General features: G+C 44.7%; 1 protein-coding gene across 1 annotated transcript in view; it reads left to right on the top strand.

Annotated features, from left to right (window-relative positions):
- LOC137299736 (semaphorin-6B-like) overlaps positions 1-26,119 on the top strand; it is a 403,979-nt gene that overhangs the window by 153,737 nt on the left and 224,123 nt on the right. The window contains exon 3 of the mRNA XM_067968676.1: positions 25,181-25,315. Coding sequence (XP_067824777.1) covers positions 25,216-25,315 — 100 coding nt within the window. The 5' untranslated portion in view covers positions 25,181-25,215. The remainder of the gene's footprint in view (positions 1-25,180; positions 25,316-26,119) is intronic.

The following is a 26,119-nucleotide window of genomic DNA, read 5'->3' as shown; positions in this document are numbered from 1 at the left end:
GTAAATAATGGGGAGGGTACCTGCAATTTTGTGGTATGGGTGGGAAGAATGGCTGTGAGGGGGGGGGAGTGAGGCTGCAGTTTGCTGATATGGGTGAGAAGCACACCTGCGATTTTCTGGTATTGGGGAGTAAGGTTGCAGTTTCCTAGTATGGGGGGAGTAAGGCTGCGATTTCTTGGTATGGGGGGAGTAAGGCTGTGATTTCTTGGTATGGGGGGAGTAAGGCTGTGATTTCTTGGTATGGGGGGAGTAAGGCTGCGATTTCTTGGTGTGGGGGGGGGGGGGGAGAGTAAGGCTGCGATTTCTTGGTATGGGGGGAGTAAGGCTGTGATTTCTTGGTATGGGGGGGGAGAGTAAGGCTGCGATTTCTTGGTATGGTGGGGGGAGAGTAAGGCTGTGATTTCTTGGTATGGGGGGAGTAAGGCTGTGATTTCTTGGTATGGGGGGAGTAAGGCTGTGATTTCTTGGTATGGAGGGGGAGAGTAAGGCTGCGATTTCTTGGTGTGGGGGGGGGAGAGTAAGGCTGCGATTTCTTGGTGTGGGGGGGGGGGGGAGAGTAAGACTGTGATTTCTTGGTGTGGGGGGAGTAAGGCTGTGATTTCTTGGTATGGGGAGAGTAAGGCTGCGATTTCTTGGTGTGGGGGGGGGGGGGGGAGAGTAAGGCTGCGATTTCTTGGTATGGGGGGGGAGAGTAAGGCTGCGATTTCTTGGTATGGGGGGAGTAAGGCTGTGATTTCTTGGTATGGGGGGAGTAAGGCTGCGATTTCTTGGTATGGGGGGGGAGTAAGGCTGTGATTTCTTGGTATGGGGGGAGTAAGGCTGTGATTTCTTGGTATGGGGGGAGTAAGGCTGTGATTTCTTGGTATGGGGGGGGAGTAAGGCTGTGATTTCTTGGTATGGGGAGAGTAAGGCTGTGATTTCTTGGTATGGTGGGGGGAGAGTAAGGCTGCGATTTCTTGGTATGGGGGGAGAGTAAGGCTGCGATTTCTTGGTATGGGGGGAGTAAGGCTGTGATTTCTTGGTATGGGGGGAGTAAGGCTGTGATTTCTTGGTATGGGGGGGGAGTAAGGCTGCGATTTCTTGGTATGGGGGGAGTAAGGCTGCGATTTCTTGGTATGGGGGGGGAGTAAGGCTGCGATTTCTTGGTATGGGGGGAGCAAGGCTGCGATTTCTTGGTATGGGGGGGGAGTAAGGCTGCAATTTCTTGGTATGGGGGGAGTAAGGCTGCGATTTCTTGGTATGGGGGGGGAGTAAGGCTGCGATTTCTTGGTATGGGGGGAGCAAGGCTGCGATTTCTTGGTATGGGGGGGGAGTAAGGCTGCAATTTCTTGGTATGGGGGGAGTAAGGCTGCGATTTCTTGGTATGGTGGGGGGAGAGTAAGGCTGTGATTTCTTGGTATGGGGGGAGTAAGGCTGCGATTTCTTGGTATGGGGGGGGAGTAAGGCTGCAATTTCTTGGTATGGGGGGAGTAAGGCTGCGATTTCTTGGTATGGGGGGAGCAAGGCTGTGATTTCTTGGTATGGGGGGAGTAAGGCTGTGATTTCTTGGTATGGGGGGAGTAAGGCTGTGATTTCTTGGTATGGTGGGGGGAGAGTAAGGCTGTGATTTCTTGGTATGGGGGGGGAGTAAGGCTGCGATTTCTTGGTATGGGGGGAGCAAGGCTGCGATTTCTTGGTATGGGGGGGGAGTAAGGCTGCGATTTCTTGGTATGGGGGGAGAGTAAGGCTGCGATTTCTTGGTATGGGGGGAGTAAGGCTGCGATTTCTTGGTATGGGGGGAGTAAGGCTGCGATTTCTTGGTATGGGGGGAGCAAGGCTGTGATTTTTTGGTATGGGGGGAGTAAGGCTGTGATTTCTTGGTATGGGGGGAGTAAGGCTGTGATTTCTTGGTATGGGGGGAGCAAGGCTGTGATTTCTTGGTATGGGGGGAGTAAGGCTGCGATTTCTTGGTATGGTGGGGGGAGAGTAAGGCTGTGATTTCTTGGTATGGGGGGAGCAAGGCTGCGATTTCCTGGTATTGGGGGGGGAGTAAGGCTGCGATTTCCTGTTATGGGAGGGGAGTAAGGCTGCGATTTCTTGGTATGGGGGGAGCAAGGCTGTGATTTTTTGGTATGGGGGGAGTAAGGCTGCGATTTTTTGGTATGGGGGGAGTAAGGCTGCGATTTCCTGGTATGCGGGGAGTAAGGCTGTGATTTTTTGGTATGGGGGAATAAGGCTGCGATTTTTTGGTATGGGGGGAGTAAGGCTGCGATTTCCTGGTATTGGGGGGGGAGTAAGGCTGCGATTTCCTGTTATGGGAGGGGAGTAAGGCTGCGATTTCTTGGTATGGGGGGAGGGGGAGAGAGAGGTGAGCCAGAGCGCACATTTGGAAAACGGGTCCCAGGGACTTTATATCAACAAAAAGGGAGTTAAATGCCACCATAAAAATGTCTCAATGGAAAATCGTGAAGTGCACACCCACCATTTGCTGGTATACCCTCCCAAGTGGTGAGGTTCTGCACAAGGAGTGCGTATTTATAAAATAGGCCGTGTTATGTCTTGCTTTGCTTCAGGTTGTCTAAATATTTAGGGGGGGAATATTTTTTGGGGGAATCCTCACTAAACTCTTTGTTCTTCCAAATTCCTCCCCCCCACCCCCCCTACCTTAAAGGCTCGGGCTGAGGTCCAGCTTCATGAGCATTGGCCAGCCTTCCCCAAGTGCCCATTCTTCATGTGAGTGACAGCAGGCAGTTTGACTGGGTGACGGACAGCCAACACCCTACCCGCCAATCTGGCCCTGACCCAAACTCCACACAGAGACCTACTGTCCAACAGGAGTCACTGGATAGCGGTCAGTGCGGAAACCCCAGCTGATGCTCCATGCTGCCGCCAGCCCAAGGAGCACAAAAGCCCAATTGCAGCGTCCTTACTGCCGCCCTGTCTGGGAATAGCTAACCGAGCGCCTATCACAGATCAAACCTGGGTCCGCTCTAATCTGTCTGGTTCAACTTCACACCAGGCAGTGTGTTTACTTAGACTGTTCTTATTGTATGCCAAGCAACCACTCCCCCCACCCCACTCCCTTCTCTAAGGAGTAATACACCCCTTCAGTCTATTATCAAGTGTTTTGTTTTAGCAGAAAAGATTAAAGCACTGAAGTATTTCTTTATTATTAATTTCTGAGAAACAAACTTTTTTTCATTTTGTGCGCAATTACTTTCTGAGCCCCTGAAGGATTTTTTTTTGTTACATGTTTAAAGTTTCACAAGGATTTCAATATCAAGTGTCTGAACTTGACATTGGCATTAACAAATAATGTGAAACTTAGCAGACACCCTCACCACTGGTGACAGCCACAGAATTTCTTCAGTTCCCCCCCCCCCCCCAAAAAAAAATAAGATGATGAGGTAGCTCGTGGAATAAAAAGCTTATCTGCAGGCAGATCTGTCAGCAGTGCAAGGAAACTTCTAGAATGATGCTTGTGATTCACCTCTCAGTGATAAGCGAGAGAGAGAAAATGCACTGCTGGCTGATACAGGCATTCAGTCAGGATAAACTATGCTTTTTTTTATTGATAGATACAAGGTAAGTGAATAATTACTTTGTAATACACTCCGTCTGATTACATGATTGATATCGCGCATGTGGTTACGTCACCGAAACTAATAATGTGCACTTGCTCTGCAAGGATCAATCGACCATCAGCTCATCAATTGGGTTATCTGATCTCTGTTAGGATGGTGGTTCTGGCCCTTCAATTAGCCTCAGTGTCTCCGGACAAATAAAGGGTGAAATCAGAGTTCCTGCTCCTGACTTCTGGTAAATGCAGGCCCACATTGGTGCTGACAGCTCTGTGGTCACTTGCCCAATTGGTCATTCTTCAAGTATGAGCCCAGACAGTGAATGCTTTTGGTCACCCCGCCTAATATCTCCTTCTTTGGCTTGGCATCTGTTTTTGTGATTATGCCTCTGTGCAACACCTTGGGACATTTTCTCCATTAACGATACTTTTTAATTGCAAGTTGTTGTTGTCTTCACCCAATGTCCAGGCCACAGTAACTTGCATGTTACATAACTTTTTTAGTACAGAAAAATCCCAAAGGCCTGTCCCCCAATGCAACTATGGCCCAGAATTGCTAATGAAATAATGACGAGGCTAACAGAGCTCACCGTTATTTCAGGGCAAATGGAAGGGCGAGTTTCGGAGAGCGCACATGCGCAGTCAAACGCAGAAATCCGGAACTTGCTCTTCCTGATTCCCCACTGATCCGACAGCTTTGTGTTAAAGAGATCTAGCCCATTGGAATCAATGGACTTGCTCTCCTGCCCAGCTGGAAACTAACTAAGTTAATCTCGCCAGAAAAAAGGTACACTGAGAAATATTAGGACTAAACTAACTTTTAACGGCATAGTAAGTATTAATAACTGCCAAACCACCTCTCTAGCACTGAAAATTAAGTTTGAAAAATGTGGAGTCTCATTAGTCCTGATTTTAATAGTTTTTGGACATTAAAAAGTTTAAAATTTTATTTTTTTTATTTTTTCTTTCTGTCTCTTTTATCTCAGTCTTTTAATCTTACCCTCTCTTTATTTTGCTTTATCTGATTTTATAGTACATTTACTAATCTTATCTGACAATTCCTGGCTCTTAGTCTGTGCGGTTTGTGAATGAGCTTTTCTTCCTGGTTCTCACAGCGTGGCTGAAGAACATAAGAAATAGGAGCAGGAGTGGGCCATGCGGCCCCTCGAGCCTGCTCCGCCATTCAATCAGATCACGGCTGATCTTTGACCTCAGCTTGCTTCAAGCTAGTTGGTGGAGGGCACAGAGCGATCTTTTCCCCGCTCTCCCAGCTCGGAGAAGCCCAGGAACGATTGCTGCATTTCTCGCAGCTCTCAGCTAAAGCAAGTTGGCGCCCAGAAGCCCGCGTTTGTGGGTGAGTTAGTTACTTACGAGCAGCGGGCGATGTCCGTTCGCTACTCAGCGCAATTTCCGGCCCAATATTAAAATCCTCATCCTCATCTTCAAATTCCTTCACCACTTCACCCCACCCTGTCACTAAACTCTCCTCCAACCTTATGCCCACTGGTCCTTTACCTCCAGCCTCATGTGCACTCTTTGTCCTCCTCTTCACCATTGGTGGCAAAGGCTACAGCCACCTTGAAACTTCCTCCCTATACCAAAGCTTTTCTGGGAGAGGTGGGAGAACTGACTGAAAGTTTGATTGAAGAGATGAGTTTTGAGACATGCTTTTTTAAAGGCAGCAAGACAGGTATTGAGGCCAGGAGGTTTAGGGAGGGAGTTACAAGGTGGGTGTAGCCTTTGCCACCAATGGAAAACAGGGACACACTCTTCAGCAGGGGTCACTGAAAAACAATGAGGGGCAGGAACCCCAGCTGACTTTTCCCCTTTCTAGCTTGAGGGTACCAATAGTAGGGCCACCCCAGCTGTGATCAGCTAACTCAGTACAGTCAGAGATCGAACCTGGGTAGATTATACATGGTCTACGGGTAGGAGCACTCCTTCCACAGACCATAAATAATCTACTCTGTTTAATTTCCTGGGGCAAAGTTCTGCATAAACATTGCCTGATCCCCAGAACTCAGAGACTACGGGATGACTGGTGAGGGAAACAAAACAATGTTACGCTGCTACAATAGCAAGTGCTTTTCTGAGCTTGGAGCAGAAGGTTGCCAACGCTGGTGTTCCTGGAGGTTCATCACATGACCTCCCACCTTCTAGCACCTACCCAGTCAAACAGCCTTTTTTCCAATCTCCAAAATTTTTATAAACTAACAAACAAAAATGTTCCAAAAAAAAGACAATTTTTTAAAATCCCTGTGATTTTTCTCCTGGGTCGCTCACTGCAATGTCCACGGGATTAATCATTAATTCCTGGAGACTACAGGACAACCCTGGAAGGTTGGCAACCCTAAGCAGAGCAGAGAGGGTCCTTCTTCTGCACCCATTGTGTGCTATACCTGACCAGGGACTGCTTGAAACTTATAGCGTCAACACCCCTCGCCAGAAAATAAAGTTTAAAAAAAAATTAAATTCCATGTTCCATTTTTCCTGCTGTCTGCATTATCTCAGATCTGTGGTCACAGTAAAAGGTTTCGATCTCTTTGTGATGCCCTTTATTTACAGTCGATCAGAAGAATGTTCTGTGGGATATATTCTGAGAAAATATATGGGTGATGAATACAAAGTAATTCAATTTGTAATCCAACCATTGAAAGCCACGGGCAGCTTGTTGCTCATGAGTTATACGGCCAGGTCACTTGTGGTTTTGTTCTCAGTGAAGGGATGGATTGTTTGGGCAATGGAACATCTTTCCACACTTTGCTCCATGTCAGTTATGTCACATTTTAAGAGCGTCATCACAAAAAAAGAAAATCCAAAATGGAAGGTTTGATGTCTGTCTGGGTGGGATTTGAATGCAATCCTAAAAGTGAAATAATAAATGTAAATGCATAAAATCGCCCTCCATTATTCACTGGTCCAATATTTTTGATACTTAAGTGCCTTGTTTAAAGGGATCTCCTGGGATGAGGGGGTTGTCCTATAATTAGAGATTGAGTAGAATGGGCCTTTACTCTCTGGAATTTAGAAGAATGAGAGGTGATCTCACTGAAACGTATAAGATTCTGAGGGGGCTCGACAGCGCAGATGCTGAGAGGTGGTTTCCTCTGGCTGGAGAGTCTAGAACAATGGGGCATAGTCTCAGGATAAGGGGGCAGCCATTTAAGACTGAGATGAGGAGGAATTTCTTCATTCAGAGGGTTGTGAATCTTTAGAATTCTCTGCTGTGGATGCTGAGTCGTTGAGTACATTCAAGACTGAGATAGAGTTTCACACTCTAGGGGAATCAAGGGATATGGGGATCGGACGGGAAAGTGGAATCGGGGTCGAAGATCAGCCATGATTTTATTGAATGGTGGAGCAGGCTCGAGGGAATGTCTGGCCTACTCCTGCTCCTAGTTCTCTTATATTCTTAAGGAGGCTAATGTTTTTTTGTGTTCTTCAAAGTGATTGATGTTAGTGCTGGAGAGTGGAACTGTTCCCATTTCAAGCACCCAGTGTCAGCTGAAATGGATATAGTGTTTGATCCCTTATTTGATGTTGACATCCTCAAACTTCATGACTCTGGTGGGAGATGCTGGGAAGTAGCAAACTAGAGAACAGAGATCATAAACCTTTGCCTGTTAGGACCAGGACTAGAAAAATTCAGTAACCATGGCCCATTCCTGCATCTAGGATTTCCCAGATGGTGGCACATTATGCAAATCTAGTGGAGCCTTTTAAGATCAATCCTTGTTAAATAAAAGTTAATCTCAAACAGTATTTAAACAACACCCGAAGTGTTTGTTCCAATTGGTGCACTGTCAATTTTTCGCCACTAGATGGTGCATTGTTGAAATTCTCGGTGTGGTAAAGACATCTAGTGGTTATTGATGGGTACTGCACCAGCTTGTCTCTCAAATGAACAGGATGTAATTCCTCTGATAGTCTACATAAGGATGTTAACTGCTGGACAAAATTCAACAATTTCAATCAACCATTAGCAAGGCAAAAGCCAATAGCACTAGATTCTTATGTTGCATTATTACTGTTACTTCATTGGAAGCATTTTCCCCCTTCACTTTGCTCCCCTCCTATCCTGAAAGCCCTGCCCTTCTCCTGCACAGATGAGTAAAAAAACTGAAACCATGCCACCCCCCAAAGAGTTATTGATATCATCCCAATCCAACTAAATCTAAAGTAGACAACTACAGAACTATCTAATTTGGGTCAATTTTAGTTGAGCTCTCCTTTGGAAATGACTACGGAGGTGGTTCCTAAGTTCTGACGCTCAGCAAATCAAGAACTGAATACATTAGCATGTGATTTGTTACTCTTGTGGAATTAAATTTGAATGCACAAACCTCCTGGGGAACTCTGGTTGATGTAAGCAGGTGCAATATTAATGGATTCAAGGTGTTTCTTGATGGATGGCCGTCATGCTGGGATCTTGGCTATCTGTGGAACTGAAGCCAGATGCAATTAAAGTAAAACACACAGGCCACCATACTACCTCCTCCAGTCTGTTCAGATATTTTTAGAAATGTACTCCCAAGTCCCCTCAGCAAGCGAGCATAGCAGTCACCAGATAGATTGTGAAACTTAAGAATGTTATTTTACTATTAGTGCAGTGAGCATGTATAGCTTGTATAATCTACTCTGTTATAGTGATTGCGGGGCAAACGGGGAATATGAGGCAAGATATAATAATGGGGCAAGTGATTTGTTGTTAATCCAACCTGCTCACTAACCAGTATTTTCACTGCCTCCAACACCTTTTGTGCAAAATCACAGTACTTGGGCAGGAAACCACATTACTCACCTTAACTGTAGGAATTTGCAATATTTATCACAAAAAGTTACATCTCGTCACATCACTTGCCCTAAATATCAGGGATCCTGACGACCTGCGTCTGGTGTATACGTAGTCTGTTTGCCACCAATAGGAAAGTCAATGCACGAGGAGGGGTTTCAATCATCCCTTGGAATAAAAGCACCAGGAATTGCTGGGGACTAGCTGTGCTATGGCGGAATTGAAGATGGGAAGACATTCTGTAAGGCAAGTTATGTTATATTTAAAATCAATGAATAGGAAGGCAGATTGTTTGAGGGAACATAAGAAATGCAGGGACTGTGGCCCTGATGGCTCAATGTGTACATGGGCCACCAAGTGCAGTACCGAGCCATACCGACCAGGAGGGTGCCTGGTTTAATCCTGTCTGTGCTGAGTTAGTTGATCTCAGCAGGTGCAGCAGTCGGGTCACAGTCATTTGTTTAAGTGCCCCTGGACTAGGGAGGAGAAAAATCGGACAAGATTCCTGCTCCTGATTGCCGTCCAATAATTCCTGCTGGAAAGTGCCTAAATGTGGATGTTGGGCGAGGACAAGTTGCGGTTGCTCATTTAACGTTGAATACCCTGCCAGTACTCACTGTAGAGGCTCACGCTTGAAGATTACCCATGTGGACAGGATACCGAAGGCCAGCTAGCCCCTGTGGAACCATTCCCCAGCAAGACTCAGTGCCTTAAGGAGAGGAGGGAAGAATAGGAACAACACTGAAAAAACAAGAGGAAATGATGAAGGAGCTCAGTATTGAGTAGAATAATAAGTGAGGAGAAGATTAAATGATTTGGAGAATTCAATGGAATGGAGTCGGAAGAAAAAAGGCAGGAATTGAGGTTGAAGGAAGTAATAACACACTCTGGGATTCACTTTCTGATCCCAAATTATTGCACATAACCTTTCCTCAGAGATTTAATTTCTCATTTTCATGCTTTAAAGAAAATATCTAAGTTATAAAACAACTTATAAAACTTTATCCTCAGGAATATTTATTTGGCAAGCTTAATGTTATCTAAATATGAGGTTGTGCAACCAAAAAGCAACAGATGAAAAATGATGAAAAAGTAACTTAATCTTGACAAAAATGAAGTGATTATAGAGTAATTTAAAACAAATAAAAACATATGTGCTGTGGCACACATTTGTTTGTTGTAGTGAATAAGGGAGGGGTCTCTAAATATTGGCGACAGTTCTATCTCCTTCAGAATTCCAAAGTAACCACTGACTAAAGTTTGTTCAGATGGTTTAGGGCAGGGAAGATGACTGGCACATCTGGTATAAACTTAAATAAGAAAACATGGAACAAGGAAAGACCATAAATTCATTAAGTCCACTCCTTCCATAGCCCTTGTACAACCTACGCTATTGTGGGCTGTAACCCACCAATTAATCTCCTTCCACAGCCCATGTACAATCTATCCTATCATGGACTATACCCACCCATTAATCTCTTACCACAGCCCATGAACAATCTATTCTGTCATGGACTGTACCCACCAATTAATCTCCTTCCACAGCCCATGTACAATCTATCCTATCATGGACTCTACCCTTTCAATTTAATCTCTTTCCACAGCCCATTTATAATCTACCCTATCATGGACTATACCCACCCATTAATCTCTTTCCACAGCCCATGAGCAATCTATCCCATCATGAACTGTACCCGACCACTTAATGTTATGAGGGAAAGTTCTGTGAAATTTCTTCTAAAACAAGGAAAAAGTTGTGCCTTCTATTTTCTCTTTTTATTCCCTGCTGAAGGGGCTGACTACTGCTGGCACGTATGCGCATGTAGATGTGGCTTGAGGACAGGATAAGGCTCAGCTGTGATGTCCAGTCCTCCCATAGCTGAATAGCTTGCTGACACTCACTATCAAGGCTCACAAATTTAAAATGGCCCCCTGAATGAGGTAGCAGTGGGCAGCTGGCACCTGTGGAACTGTACCTCAGCAAGGAGTCAACGCATTTAAGAGAGAAGGGGAGATAATTGGAGGGACATAGAGAAGGGAATCACATTTTACCAGAAGACACGTTTACTGAGGCCTACAAAGATACAGCCATTCTCAACTCTGGGCTTCAGTGAAAAGCCTTCCTCAGTCATTGATTCTGCAGCCTAGCCCACATAAACTGCAAACAATTGGATCTTCTGGACCAAAGGGTTTAGAAATTGATTTTGTAGATAATATGTGCGCTGTAATGTCATTGTGCCTGAGCACATCAGCTGCTTTGGGAAGAGGATGACACTGTTTGTCACCACTATTGACCTCGATGATCAATTCTGAGCTGCACCTACTGGAAGATATAGAAATCTAGAAGATTCATTTGTCCCAGAGTCCTGTGTCTGACTGAGATTTATTATGTTCATGACACAGACAGGTTATAAATCCCTGGAGTCAGAAATAGTAATCTACTTGAGTGAATTATCACTTAATGCTCTTCTGCACGATGCTCATTTCTGAAATGTTTTTAATCCTAACCTGAAAGTTCATTCACACATAATAAATAGGATATCACCACAATTACTGTGTATTAACACCATTCTTTCACCATTTGTCTGTGCAAGGACCTTCATAACTCAATGTGAGACTCATAAGTCATGAGTCTTTGATACCCAGGAAAGAGCAGCCTGTAAAACTCCCGTCAGTGACATGCTAGGCTTCCTCGTGTTATCTCTTCAGTTGTCCTGACCTGGCCCCGCACGATCAACCATTCAGAAGTGCTCTACTCTCAGCAGGCAATTCACTATTGCCCACTTTAGAATAGATCTGCATCGTGCGTAGATTGAGACGGCCAGTGATGGTGTGGTGATGTACCTGGAAAGCCTAGGAGAAAGAAAGAAAGACTACATTTATATAGCGCCTTTCATGACCTCAGGGTATCCTAAAGCGCTTTACTGCCAATGAAGTACTCTTGAAGTGTAGTCACTGTTGTAAAGTTGGAAATGCAGCAGCCAATTTGCGCAGAGCAAGGTCCCACAAACAGCAATGCGACGATGACCAGATAATCTTTTTTCTATTGATATTGGTTGAGGGATAAATATTGGCCAGGACACTGGGGAGAACTCCCCTGCTCTTCTTTGACTAGTAGCATGGGATCATTTCCATCCATCTGAGAGGGCACGTGGGGCCTCAGTTTAACGTCTCATCAGGAAGGAGTGATCCAACAATCTCAATCTTGGATTTTAAAAGCTAATAGATTGTGGGAGGAAAGGAAGACTGAGGGAGGTAAGGAGTTCCATAGTTTCAAGGTCCTAGAGACAGTGAACTGTGTCTCAAGTTCAACACATAGTGCTGTTCACTAAGGTCTTGAGTATGTTGTCAAACTGCTTTCACTGCAGATTGTCTGTTTAAGTTGCAGGGCAGATTTCAGGGCAGTAACACTGAAGCTGCACACACACAAGATCATGTACGAACTATTACTTTCCAGTCATGATTCTGGTCACAGATCTTCCCCTGATGTCAAGGGAAGGACCATACTGCTGTGCAAAAAACAAAACACATTTCTGTCCTCTATGACAGATCAGATCAGAATGAGGTGGAAGCACACAATATCCTGTGTTGTTGTCGTTGGCCATTTATATTGACTATTGATAGCAGCTTGCCATCAGCAGCTCTGGGAGAAACCATTCTTTGCTGCCAGATATACCAGTGGCACCTCATTTATGTTATAGCATTGCCACTGGACTTAGGCTGCCCATTTCAGCACTGTTTTTAAAAAAATCCAGCACGAGATAGAGTCAGCTCTTGGGGGGAAAGAAACAATCTTGCTGTCATACTGAAAGACTCGTATCTGGAACTTTACTCCTATTAATTGATGAAATGTGCCACATATAGAAGCAATTTGCTGTTAAATCATTTAATTTTAAATTGAATAGGGCAGGTCGATTGCAGGGAGTGTTCAATTGGTAATCAGCACAGTTTAGTTTCTGACCGAGTCCAGATGTGCCTTTAAGTGGAGTAAAGCAGGCCTGTCCGTGGGGAGAGAAGGGTCGGAGACAATTCAACATCCTCTGTAGGCAATCTTACTGACTTTGAGACTCACCACAACTCATTTCCTGAATGAAACAGGTTAGAGCTGAATCCTCTGTCTTTAATATAAAGCTCGTTGTCTACAACCAGGACCCCCACATCACGCCACCTGCACCCCCCCCCCCACAAATCTCCTCTCCGTCCTGTTCTACAATCCCAGTGAACAGATTATAAGATCACCAGTAAATTACAGTTGCATCTTCAGCTTTAAGGGGTCATTTTCTGACATTGTGCTCCAGACAGAGAACCTTATCAACAGCGCATATCGAAAATTTGGGCACGAGCGTGATTTTCCAGACATTAATTGAAATGGTTCGAAAGTCATGAGCAGCACACGCCAGAATTTCCGATAAGAGCTCTTGTCTGGCAAGGCTCCCCACCAGAAGGATTACGTTGGAAAATTATCCTTTTAATGTAATAGCCAGCAATTTTAAATCACTGTTAATTTTACATTTTACTCTCAGGTCAGGTATAACAGTTATATGCAGAGTAAAGCATTCTCTCTCACTTAGCCCCAACAATGTGGTTCAGCTGAACCTCAGAAGAGAGACTATCCCTGATATACCATGGTGACATTCTTCCATTTCCCACACCAGCCAGCCTGTGGTATGTTTTAGTGAGATTACCAGTTAGCACCAGATTAGGAGACTGCTCAAATTCATTTCACTCGTGTTAATTTGTGGGTCATTGGTACTTCATGCAAGTGCCCACAGACAGCAGCAGCTTTCTGGTACGTGCTCAAGCACCCACTTTTCACCTGAGCCTAAACAGTGACTGGGGAGGCAGCCGTGCTCATCTAGGGCGAGAATTTCCTTGGGGATTCTCCTGATCTCTTGCCCTAACTTCAACAATACAGCTGAAAACCCCGGCTGTTTACACCGTTTCTCCGAGGTTTCCACCAATCTCCTGCTGAAGTTAAGGTGGGAGATGGGAAGAACCCTTACAGAAATTCGACACCGTGATATCTACATATATGTATTTTGTAACAGGGGTCACTGGATAGCAATCAGGAGTGGAAACCATGACCAATGTTACCCTCTTTAGCCCGGAGTTGTAGCACAGAGACCTGCCACCGTAGCCCAGGCTAGAGATTGAATGTGGAACCTGAAACCTCTCTTTTCATTTCATTTTTGCACTTTGTCTTTATATCCTATTTGTATTTTTTAATTCCTACTCCAGTTGTTTTACATAAGAACATAAGAAATAGGAGCAGGAGTAGGCCATCTGGCCCCTTGAGTCTGCTCCACCATTCAAGAAGATCATGGCTGATCTTCTACCTCAACACCATTTTCCTGCACTATCCCCATATCCCTTGATGCCTTTAATATTTAGAAATCTATCAATCTCTGTTTTGAATGTACTCAATGACTGAGCCTCCACAGCCCTCTGGGGTAGAGAATTCCAAAGATTCACCACCCGCTGAGTGAAGAAATTTCTCCTCATCTCTGTCCTAAATGGCCTACCCCTTATTCTGAGACTGTGACCCCTGGTTCTAGATTCCCCAGCCAGGGGAAACATCCTCCTTGCAGCTACCCTGTCGAGCCCTGTAAGAATTTTGTATGTATCAATGAGATCATCTTCTAAACTCTAGAGAATACAGGCCTAGTCTACTCAATCTCTCCTCGTATGACAATCCCGCCATCCCAGGAATCAATCTGGTGAACCTTTGTTGCACTCCCTCTATGGCAAGTATATCCTTTCTTAGGTAAGGATCCCAAAATTGTACTCAATACTCCAGGTGCGGTCTCACCAAGGCCCTATACAATTGTTGTTGAAGATTTCTTTTGTTTTGCAGGTTCTTGCTTTGAAAATATTGGGATTAAAGTTTGTCTTGGGCGGAGACACATGACGGGCAGTGTCGAATCACCCGCCCGTTATGCGCCCCACCTGACATTCAGTCCCATTGACTGCAACAGACCGAATATCGGGTGGGGCCTATAATGGGCGGCTGATACAAGATCGCTCATTTAGCAGCACTGGCCAAGACAGATTTCTGCCTCATGTTCTTTTCAACAAGCCAGACCTCCGTGGGTTTGCCAGCTTTTCCCAAGTCCTGTTCTTCCATGTCCTGCTAAATATAGTCCTTTTGTTCCTTCTGGGCACGCACTGATCCGATGCACAGAACCCACCTGCAATAACAGCTAACCCCATTTGACATCGGCGATAAGGATAACATCAAAAAGAAACGGAAGTTGAAATTTTACTCTGATTCTGTGGCTATAAGACCTGGTTATAAGTCCTCTGTGGTCAAATATGTGTGATTCCATCGTGGAACATCCAGTTCTCGTTCTCTCCAAACTCTCTTATCTCCTTTGCATATGCAGGAGCTTATCAGTGCTGCACTGTGTGTATCGTATAATAATTATGGTGTCATTCCCTTGATTGCATTACATTAAGAGTGAACCTGCTTAATTAAAAAATAATAATAAATTACTGGGAAGTTTTAATTTTGATTTTCTAATTAATGTTGTTCCGATTAATAAGCAGCCTGGAAATCAAGTCATGGTCCATCAGCCTGTATGTAAGAGATGGAATACATGAATATAGAGGCTCACTGACCAGTTTCCAAGTTCCAGCCATTGTGTTCAGTGAGAAGTTGTTTGTGAATGTATCACGATGCATGGTATAAACTGACTGACGGACACTATAATAATGCCAACCAATGGAGAAAGAGGGGGCCATGTTCAACTGCCGGCTGCTCGTTTCTCGCCAGTAAAACGGGCACTCGGCAGGTGAAAATTGGGGTGTGGAGGAAGCACCTTGGGGGCGATCAGGGCCCGCCTGATGCAACGATTGTAAATGGGCGAGTAGCCTGAAACAGGCATATAGCTGCCTACATATGCAAATCAGAGTCCTACACCGTCTGTAGGACCCCATTGCAATTTTAAGGTACAAATAAGCACAGCGTTCCCCGTATCCGCCCTATTTGTACCAGGCGATGAGCGGCCTAACTAGTGGTCTTAAAGGGGCCGCTACAAGTTGCTCAGAAAACGGCCCACGGAATTTTTTATTCTTATTTTTGTGGAGCTATGAGGAGCCGGACCAGGGCCCAGATAAAGAAAACTCTGGGCCGTTCGAGGTTCTCTCTCCCCCCCCCTCCAAAACCCAGAAATTTAGACGATCATGCTAAATAGCTGGCTCTTTGATTTTGCATTCTGTCATGTAATCTGAATCCTTCAACTGTGCTACAGCCTTGTAACATTCTACCAGCACCTTCTATTTTCTCATTAATTATACTTAACTCACACGCAGAAAGAACTGTATTATTTCCCAGTAAATTCCCTCTTGTCACATAATCCTATTAACGAGTCCTTTTATCGCCATTCTCCACTCTGTCACATCACATGTACAAAGATCACTCTAATGTTCTGATGGTCTCAGACGGCTAAAGCAGCAGTCACAAGACTGCAAGGCATTGGGTTAAAACTGCAAATGCTGAGAAATTTACTTTATGTAAAATAACACTTGTGTTACAGGCTTTAATGTCGTCTCATTTCATGATGTATTTATTTATTGCTTTGAATAAAGCTTGTGTGGTTTAAAACTTCATAAGAATCCCTTCCAACGAGTTAGCACCCAGTAATAGGCTCCCACTCATTTATATTCTCTATCAAATTGTCATTCAGTAAAACGCTTGCACCTCACTCAAGTTGCCATCCTTCACCTGTGGTCTTTGGCAGTGAGTGTCAGCAGGTTATTCGTCAGTAACTGCACAAGGGGCTTGGGTATTCATTGGCATATGGGATGATGGCGGGCAGTTGGTGACATCCTGTTCAGGGTGCAGGCAATAGTTGGGAATCGGCTTTGGGAGGGAGGAGTCAGATGATGAGGGCCTAGACATTTCGGGCGCCATCCAGCTTCAAACACCCGTTCCAGCTGACAGATATGCCGCAGGTGTTTTGTCCACATGTTTACAGTGGGGCGAGACAGGCAACCAGGCTGCAGCACAGGTGAGCGTCCCACCTTTACGCTGCAGGCAGGGAGAAACATGGGAGTCTGCTTGCAATCAGCAATCCTTTTAATCCAATTCATTCTTTTGTGTTAAGAAGGAAACAAAGGAGTTACCAAACCAGACAGGAAGATGAAAATGTCAAGTCAAATAGAGCTCCATTCATTAATTTATTATTAAGGGTTCAGTTGTTTTCTCCATTTATTAAATAAGCAATTGCCAAAATGTTTTAATTCCTGTGCCGCTAATGACTAAGGTATAAAAACTAAGATTGCGTGACCTGGTTTTGGGTCTCAGTGTAGCCTCGTAGAGCCAACCTCCAGTAATTTCTAATTATGCAAATTTTATGCTGTATTCTGACACACCATCATAAATTATTAACAGCAGCACAATACGACTCCTGTGTAATTGTGGTGTTGTATCTTCTTTAATGAATTGAGCAAACTGACATACCCAGATTGCTCTGGGTTAAAACTTAAGGAGCATAATTCATGTCACAGACTTGGCGAGCTATGAGCTTCGGCTCGTGTTTCAATTCAACTTAAAATATTGAATTAAACAAGTTGTCTTAACTTTGGATGAGACCATTTCAGACAGGGAGGGTGGCAAGGCTATTTTAAGTCGAGTGGCCCTGTGAAAAGGGTTAACGATATTGCGAAATTACACGTTACAAAATGATATTGTTTTTCCCCCTCCAAACTAAACTCGCTTTTGAATGGAGTTGTATAAGATGACAGCTGCATTGACGAAGACGGTGAGGAACACCCCTCCCCTGGTCACACTACACAGGGCTGTATTTTTTTTAAGTTATATTTTATTCATCATGGCATGCCACCTAGTACACTGAGCAAACCTAAAACCCTGCTTGCGATGCACTACATATATTAATGACAGGGAAGGATTGGTATAGGCAGTTCTCCTTACCACTGGGACACTATGAGTCCTTCAGGAGTACCTCTGTTCCCTGCTTGTGTTGCTGAATGTGACAAGGTTAGTGCCTGCAGTTTTGTTGATAATGGAGAAAAGTTTTTTTTTAATGTTGATTTGTTTGCGTTTCGGTCTAGGCCATGCTCAGTGGGTGGTGTCATGTGGCTTTGACTAATTGCACTCCGAGTGATGTTTACCTATTAGACCACCTGCAACCAAAAGATGCTCCTACGTTATCCAAGTCACTGCTCGATACACAGTAGTGCCATCAGCAGGGAAACTCTGGAGACCCAGCAACATCAGTGCTCCACAATCTCATGGGTCTCCCCAGCTACTACTATGGCCCCACTTAAATGTAAAAACACAGAGCTAGGTGTTTGTCCGATGGGAATTGCAGGTTTCCAGGTGCCAGTGAACGGGGGAAAGCGGGACACAGAGGTCAGAGCTCTGCGTGCGAGCACGGTTTTCCCAGACCCCTTGAACATGCCTAAAGACCAGATACCTGGTCTTATACCAAATACCATCCAACTCAGTCTATACAGTCCAGAACATTACACAAGGATCCCTTCCAGTAGCAGGTCCAGCTGAGCTTTTGCTTAGAAGTTGTGTGCTTCTCTGGTTTTGTTTTTTCTAACAAAGCTTTTTAAAATGTGTTTTTTTGCTATGTATTTTTTTATGAATCCAAAATGCAGCAACAATCTGCTTTATTCTTAAATTTATTATTAATGGGTCAAAAAACTGAAATTCTCCTTTGTGAATCTTTGTATGTTGCGGAGTGATTTCTTTCTACTTTTTGTTTCCAATTTTCCCTTATCTTCTTGCCTTCCAGTTTCCTGTCTCTCTTAACATATACTGATTATTTTCAGTTTTACTCTATTTCTCTATACTATTTATTTTCTATTTTTCCAAGCTTGAAAGCTTTTACTTTTTTCTTTGCCTTCTTGCATTTAGCAATCGTTTTGCGGCTCATATGGTAGCACTTTCATTTCTGAGTCAGCGGGTCGTAGGTTCAAGCCCCACTCCAAGTTTCGAGCACATAATCTAGGCAGTGAGTGCTGCATTGTCAGAGGCGCTGTCCTGATCAAACCGAGGCCAGTATGCCTGTTCCGATGGTTCGGTAGATATAAAAGGTACCATGGCTCTTTTGAAAACAGAGCATGACGTTTTCTTGGTGTCCTGGCCAACATTCCTTCCTCAGGCATACCACCAAAAAAGAAAGATTAATTGGTTATTTATCTCATTTGCTCTTTGTGGGACCTTCATTCAAAATGGCTGCTGCGTTATCCACATACCAATGGTGACTGCACGTCAATAAGGGATTCATTAGATGTGAAGTGCTTTAGGATGTCCTCAGAGCTGTGTTACGGTGTTAAAAGAATCCAAGTTCTTTCTTTCTTTGGAGTTGGAAGAAACTTTGAACAAAGTTGTCATTTGATTAAATTAGAATCAGTCTCCAAAAACCGTTGAAATGACAGAACTCAAAGTTTGCAGTGCCGTGTGTATAAACGTGGCCAAAATTGACCCCATTTTCCACATATGACAGGAACGGGCTGTCAATGGATATATAATCTCCTAACAGCCCCCAGAAGAAGAGCACACTGGCCAAGTAAACTCATTAATTGTGTGCTAAGGGTTACTATTACAGTGATAAGTCTTGTGCTGACATTTGAGCAGCTTTGTTACTGTAATATTAGTGTCTGTTTCCGTTTCATCGTGTAAGAAGCTGAAAATGCCCTGTGCAGCAAAGCTGAAGTTTCTACCTGTCAAAGTGTTGAGTGTGTACGTCTGTTCTAGGACTGAGAGTTTTAAAAAAAGGAGCTAGGCATAGAAACAGTGGCGGTCTGACCCTTCTTCTGTACTGAGTTAACTGGTCTCAGGTGGGTGGCAGTAGATGTGCAGCGACATGAGTTAGAGAGGTGATATTTCAGCCAAGGTTCCTGCTCTTGCTGGAATGCACCTTTGTGGGCATTGGGTGAAGACAGAAATGCCCCGTTGCCCCCTTCCCCTTTCCACCCTCCCCTGCTGACACTCACTATCATTGAAGAATGGTCATGTGGTTGAGCATGGCATCATTGAGTCAGCAGCTTCAAGGAAGAAGAGGAGGCAGATGGAAACAAAAGGAAACAGTAGATGAAGAAATAACAAGAAAGGCTTATCCTGCATAGAGATGCCTTTGATGTCTCATTTCTTCCTGTGAGTGCAGAAAGCTATCTATCCTGGGGGAAGATTGGGTGCAAAAATATCAGCACCGAAAAACATGTTGTTAGTTCCTTGCTTGGAAACATCTCAGTGGTTATTGAATATTAATAAACCTTTCAAGAAAAGAGGAGCTGAGGGAATCAGTGAATTAATTATACTGTGCTTTTTTTTACAAAGATGACTTTAGATTAGAATGTAAGTTATGAGTGATCCAGCATCCATTCTTTTCCCCCCTATGTTATTCCTGTCGAGTTTTCTCCCCTGCTCTCCTGAAGGCACGGACCCGTGCTGGGATACAGTTTCACGAATGCCGGCCACCCTCTGGTAACTTGCCAAAGCCTAGACGGTGAGCGTCAGCTGACTGTTTGATTGGGGACATCACAGCAGGGGTTATTGGGTACAGTCCAGGAGCAGCAACCCAGGCCGGTTTCTCCCCCATTAGGCTAGGGCACTGTGGCCACTTGACACTACATGAACCGAGGATTGCAGGATGCTCTAATTAATCGGGATTGAAGCCCTCCCTAAGGCAATTCTCCTCATCTTCTATAGAGAGCAAATCCTAGAGTTTGTTTCAGAAATACAGGTTTCTTTTCAACAGTTGCCTAATCCCCCTCATCGAGCACAGCAGGGATATTGTGTTTGTCCTGAGGAACTCAAATTCTCACAGGAATTCTGAGTTTTCTGCTTTTACGATTTGATTGTTTTTTAGTTTTCCTCTCTACTCTCCTGAAGGGGTTGACCTTTGCTGGAATATAATGAGCGGTGGCTGGCTGCCCTTCTGACCCTCACCCAAGTGGCCATTCATCATGTACTGTGAGTGTTGGTAGGCGATTCGACAGCTTGGGGCAACACAGTCAGAGTCGACCCTGCCTTCCATTCATGCACTCTTTCCAGCAGAGGTCACGAGATAGCAGTCAGAATCAGTGGGGCTCGGTCTGCCTTCCGACCCGTTTTGTGACAGGAATGGGGTGTCAGCGAGACCAAGATCGCAACTACCACCGCCTTCGCACTGGCTGCAATTTTGTTACAGCTCGTGAGATAGGCACTGTGGCTCCTGACAGAAACAGGTGGGAGGCTCGTAACTATATGCAAATAGGGGTCCTATGACGTACATAGGACTCTGATGCAATTTTCACCTGGAAGCTTACAGTGTCTACGCTGCATAAGCCCTGCCCACTGACACGGAGAAGTAAAGTGGTCAAAGCAGCGTCCCTTAAAGGGATTGTTAGGGGCCGCTCGGAAAAGGCCAAAATGCAGGTTTGCGGAGGATTTTTGGAGGCCAGGGTGAGCATGATTACTCCTGACATCTGCCTAATCTCCACTCCCCTATCAGCCTGGCCCTCTCCTTTAAAGGTCCTCTGGAGATTAAGACCGCCGGATTTTCCGCCCTTCCTCCTCCTCAATGATCAGCATCACCAACGATGAATCAATTCACGACTTCCATGCAAATAAGGCCTAACCATCAAAATGGATCGGGCCTGTCGCTGGTGACATCAGGCGGGCATCCTGATCACTCAGCCCAGTGCCCAGCTCATGTAGGTTGACAATGAAAATCACCCCCGCTATGTTTGGACTGCTTTTCCTCCTCCCCCCACCACCTCCTTAGCCTGTGGGCACTGGAGCCATTGGCAGGCCCCCAAACTCAGATCAACTAACTCAGCACAGACTGGTAACCCAATGTGGGGACATACTTTGTCTGACTGGATCATCTGCACAAATGGCAGTGCATTTTACAACTGAGTCATGTGGGGGGGGGGGGTTCTGTGACTTTTCAGAGGGCGGTATTGTCTTTGCCAGATAAAATAATCTTTTCTATTTTTTGTGTAGGTGGTTAATCAGCCATCTGCTTCCACTGAAATTTAAATAAAATGCACACAGAGAGCCTCCTGATAGCTCAGTTGCTGTGTGTACTGCTCAGTGAGGTACAGAGCGACATCGTGCAGGAAAGTCCCGAGTTTGGCCCCTGGACTTTGCTGAGTGGAGGTGCTACAACTGGTCACAGTCACCTTGAGGTAGGGAGGAGAAAAAAATCTGTCATTTTCCTGCTTCTGATCGCGATTCAGTGGCCCACGCTGGAAAGTGCATGTGTCTGGATGTCTGGTGAGGACAGGATCAGACTGTGATGTCCCCTATGGTCAAATAGCCAGCCAACCTCACTGTCTTTTAAAAAAAAAATCATTCTGAGGACATGGGCGTCACTGGCAAGGCCGGCATTTATTGCCCTCCCCTAGTTGCCCTTGAGAAGGTGGTGGTGAGCCGCCTTCTTGAACCGTTGCATTCCGTGTGGTGAAGGTTCTCCCACAGTGCTGTTAGGTAGAGAGTTGTAGGAATTTGACCCTGGATCACGCATGGTGATGAAGGCAAGGTACCGAAGGGCTGCCAGCGCCCATGGAACCATACCAAGCATAAGCAACTTCCCTCAGGAGCAGAGGCGAGAAAATTGCAGGGACAAAAGGTGAACAATGAGGAATAATAACCTGAGCTCGCCAGCAGCTCAGAATCGGTATCAAGCTGCTGTTGGAGATAGATTTTAAAAATACGTCCGCACGATGAAGGCCAACGAGGTATAGCATTATCCAAACATTCAGTAAGAACCTGATGCTATTGCTTGAGGATTAGCCCCTGACACCCTGCCTATCATGCGTACAGTAAAGCACGCGCCAAATGAAAGGCAGAAATCCACACACTTCAGGTAATTATGCAGCCAGCTTATAGCCCTGTGGGGGCTGGCGGCTGCACAGATTGCCTTATCATTTCCACAGTTTGTGCGGTTCAATGTCTCGCACAGATAAACCTCCGGAAACAAATTTTCTTAAAACCGGGAAAAACACACTCAGTGCCTCCCCTTCTTTCCCTGAAGCATTAATTCGTATTGTGGTGCACTTCCTTACATGGCAGGAATCCTTCACTCTATCCTATGCTGTGAGTGTGAACAGGCTATTCGACTATAAGATGCGTCACGGCAAACCCCGATACTGTCCACACAAGTGCAATTTTCCAACAGGGGTGACTGACTAGTGATCAGGGGCAGGAATCTTGGCTGATTTTTTTTCTCCCCTTCTTGGTCCTGGGACCAATTGTAATGCTACCACCACTGCCTAGCTGAGACGAGCTAATTCAGCCCAGAACTGGAACAGAACTGAGTCCTTTCTAGTTTGTATGACTCAGCAAAATACCAGAGTGGTGCTTTTACCAACTGAGACACCAGGGGCCACGTTTATCTCCACTCATGAGACTGATTATGCGGCTCATGAATTATTCAGTTGCCCTCACTTGTTGAAATGAGAATCGTATCTCAGGGGGACTGGGACGCTACAATTCTTTCACTTGTGGGGCCTGGGTTTGAATCCACTGATGGGTTGAAAGCTTCTTTTTCTCGTGTCTGTACAGATCCCACATGAATTCGAGTTTTTGGTTCCCGACAGGTGCAGCTCCACAGAGCAAAGGCACCCATAAAGTAACACTAATTGGCAGTCTCTCACGCAAAACCCTCCCCATCCCATAAGAATGGCTGGTGTGACGAAAGGAAAATGTAGCACTGCTGGAGATGGGGACGATCGTCTGCGGTTGGGTTTACATCACATTGGGAGAAAGTTTCTCTGTATTTTCAATTTGTAGTAAAATCTTAAACACAAACAAAGAGAGGAAATTTTCTTCGATCGTGGCAGAGTCATGTCTAGCCCATGCTGTACTTATAGAATCATACAGCACAGAAGAAGGCCATTCAGCCCATCTTGCCTGTGCTGGCTCTCTGAAAGAGCTATTACCAATTACTCCCATTCCCCTGCAAATTTTTCCTTTTTAAGTAGAGGAAAATTCTTTTGAAAGTTGCTATTGAATCTGCTTCCACCTCCCTTTCAGCAACAACTTGACAGCAGCAACCTGGAACCCACAAATAGAACGGGAAAAAAGTAATGATTTTGGCAGTAACAGGTTTTAGCACCAAGCTGGTCTCAAGACAGGAAAGTGGAAATGTGCTCAAGGTACATTGGTGACCAAGTGATAAATTAATGCATTGTTCTGTACAACACAGAGGGAATGAAACGGCTTAATTCAAGCAGGCCTTAAAGCCTGGAGAAGTCCTTAATCACGAATTCCTTTAGTGGTCAATAATAAGCATGTTATGGCATTTCAATACAAATTGCGTCTTGACTTTATTTTTGATGTCAAATCAGTGTCTATATACTGATTGTAAGGGTCAGCTGACAGTGCTGGTAAATTTAGCCCATTGTTCTTGTATTCTGCACTGTGCAGAATATTTATAAACATAGCAGTTAGCAAAAATAATCAAATTAATCACTTCAGATTTAAACAGGAATAATCACTAGGGATATTGTTATACTACCAGAGGCTGGTAGTTGCTTATAGTAACATGGGGATGGCAAATTAAAGTTATAGTGTCAGCTCTGCATCATTCTCTGGCCAAGGAAAAGAGAGCTTAGTTTGTGTGTGTATGAAGAGATCGGCTAACTAAATTCAACTTGGGTGGCTTCACACCTGAATTATACCACATGCTTTGTAACACCAGCCATTGTGAGAGTTGGAGAAATTGAAATAGAGCCTGATTTTCTCCCAGTGATTTAGAGGACCAGAGAGGTAAATAATCACGTTTTTATTTATTCAGCAGATTGAACGAGTCTGTGCAGGTTTTCCTTTCCCTTTTCTAATAAACTGCAGCCTAGGGAGCCTGAGATTATTCTAACAGGTGCACCAACTTGATACACCAAAGCAATTTTAAATACTATCCAAATGGCAAAGGGGTATATGAAGAAAGTTCATTGTGGGGCTTTTTTGTGTATTTTTTTCCTGCAATTTTATTTAAGTATAAAGATGAACTGAACTTTCACCTCAGCAAATGGTTAGGTTTCCTGTTTTTGAGAACTTTCAAGATCTCTCATGTATTTCAGCGAGTGTGTTGGAAAATATTAATTATCTGATTCAACTCAGTTTAGGGGTTCCTGCTGACTGTTTTTCCCCCAATTTTCTGCTCTCCTGCCCTGAAGGCATTGACTCTTACTAGGGTAGGGTAGGGTTCCACAGGTACTGAGCACTTTCAGGTACCTCTTCCAGGTAGTCATTCTTCACATGACAGTCAGCTGGCAATTTGACTGTGGGATGTTATCACAGGGCGAAGCCTGATCCTATCCTCAACCAGTGTCTACAGAGGCACATTTTCCAGCTGGGGTCACGGGGTAGTCATCAGGAACAGGAACCCTGGCTGATTTTTTTTCTCCCCCTCACTAACCCAGAGGCACTAGGGTCAATTGTCGCACTGAAACTGCTGCCCCAGCTGAAATCAGCTAACTCAACGCAGACCAAGAATTGAACCTGTACTGCGTGGCTCAGTACCACACTGAGCATTGCTCTTACCCGCCAAACTTTGTGTGAGCGTAGTTTTGTTGTTTAATGCAGTCTCTGTGTTACAAAGGGAGCCATTCATTATTTTATATATCAGAAATCTTCCATTCCTTCTGAAGCTACAATCAAAGCTGGCTCCTGGAGTGCAATTCCCTCTGCATCCTGTGTGACATCAAGACTTATTTTCTCACTGAAAGCTTACTTTGCTGGAGGGGTCTGTACCAAACACAGCCTTTTTATTAAACAAAACTTCTCCAGGAAATCACTAGGTTCACTAACTTTACATTAACGCAGAGTGCTTGTGCTAACCGCTGTGTTATTGTGTCCTTGCCTCCAGACACCTCTGAAGAAGGCCATATTTCCTCTCTCACCATGAAGTCGTTGACCTTCCTGTTCCTCTCGGTGCTGTCTGGACTGGCCAAAGCCGCTTTCCCAGATGATAGTGGGCCCCTCAGCACCGCGTCTGCGGACTGTAAGTATTTGGGAGCAAATGTATAGTTTGAAAGAAGAGTAAATTCGCAAGAGGCTAGGACTCATTTGGTCAAGGTCAAGCCAGCATTGACTCTCCTCGGAGATAATCAGTGTGTTTTTTCGGGGGGAGGGGGTGCATTCTGTCATTTTCTTCTCTCCTACTGAAGATGCTGACTCATGCTGAGGCATAGTTCTAAAGGTGCTGGTTGCCTAGTGACCATTCTGCATGTATGATCCTAGACAAAGGATGTCGCAGGCTGTTCTATTATGGTAGGCATCAAAACCAAGCCTGATCCTGTTCTCATCCAACGTCTACACATACTTTGCATAAGGAGTCACTGGATAGCAATAAGCAGAAACCCTGCCTGATTTTTTTTTCCCCTCCCCCCAATTGTAGCTACATTTTCCATAGGAGGAGAAGGGGAAAATTGGAAAGAGGATCAAAATAGCTATTTTGTAAATATTATCTCATGGGCTAAGAAGTGCTGTGCAACATTTAAATATAACTTGAAATATGAATGTACCAACACCCTCTACAACTAAATATCTAAACACAGAGATAAAATGCCTCACCATCCCAAATAGAAAAAATCTGCCACTCCACAAATGGTTCTTGAGAAGAATAATTAATCATTCATTGGAGAAGAGGCTGACAGCCACACCTTCCTTTCATCTGTCTTAGTTTAACAGGGTTGGGTCTAGGTTTAATCCTTAAGGATTTTATGGAGGGGCTAGGGAGAGTGCATGACCTTATCTCCAAATGGCCCTTCAGTGTCCTGGAAAGGACCACCCTGCCATGGCTGCA

Source organism: Heptranchias perlo, chromosome 29 (genome assembly GCF_035084215.1).
Source record: "Heptranchias perlo isolate sHepPer1 chromosome 29, sHepPer1.hap1, whole genome shotgun sequence".
Lineage (NCBI taxonomy): Eukaryota > Metazoa > Chordata > Chondrichthyes > Hexanchiformes > Hexanchidae > Heptranchias > Heptranchias perlo.
The sequence above is the reverse complement of the archived record's forward strand: the minus strand, read 5'-3'. Positions and strand labels throughout refer to the sequence as shown.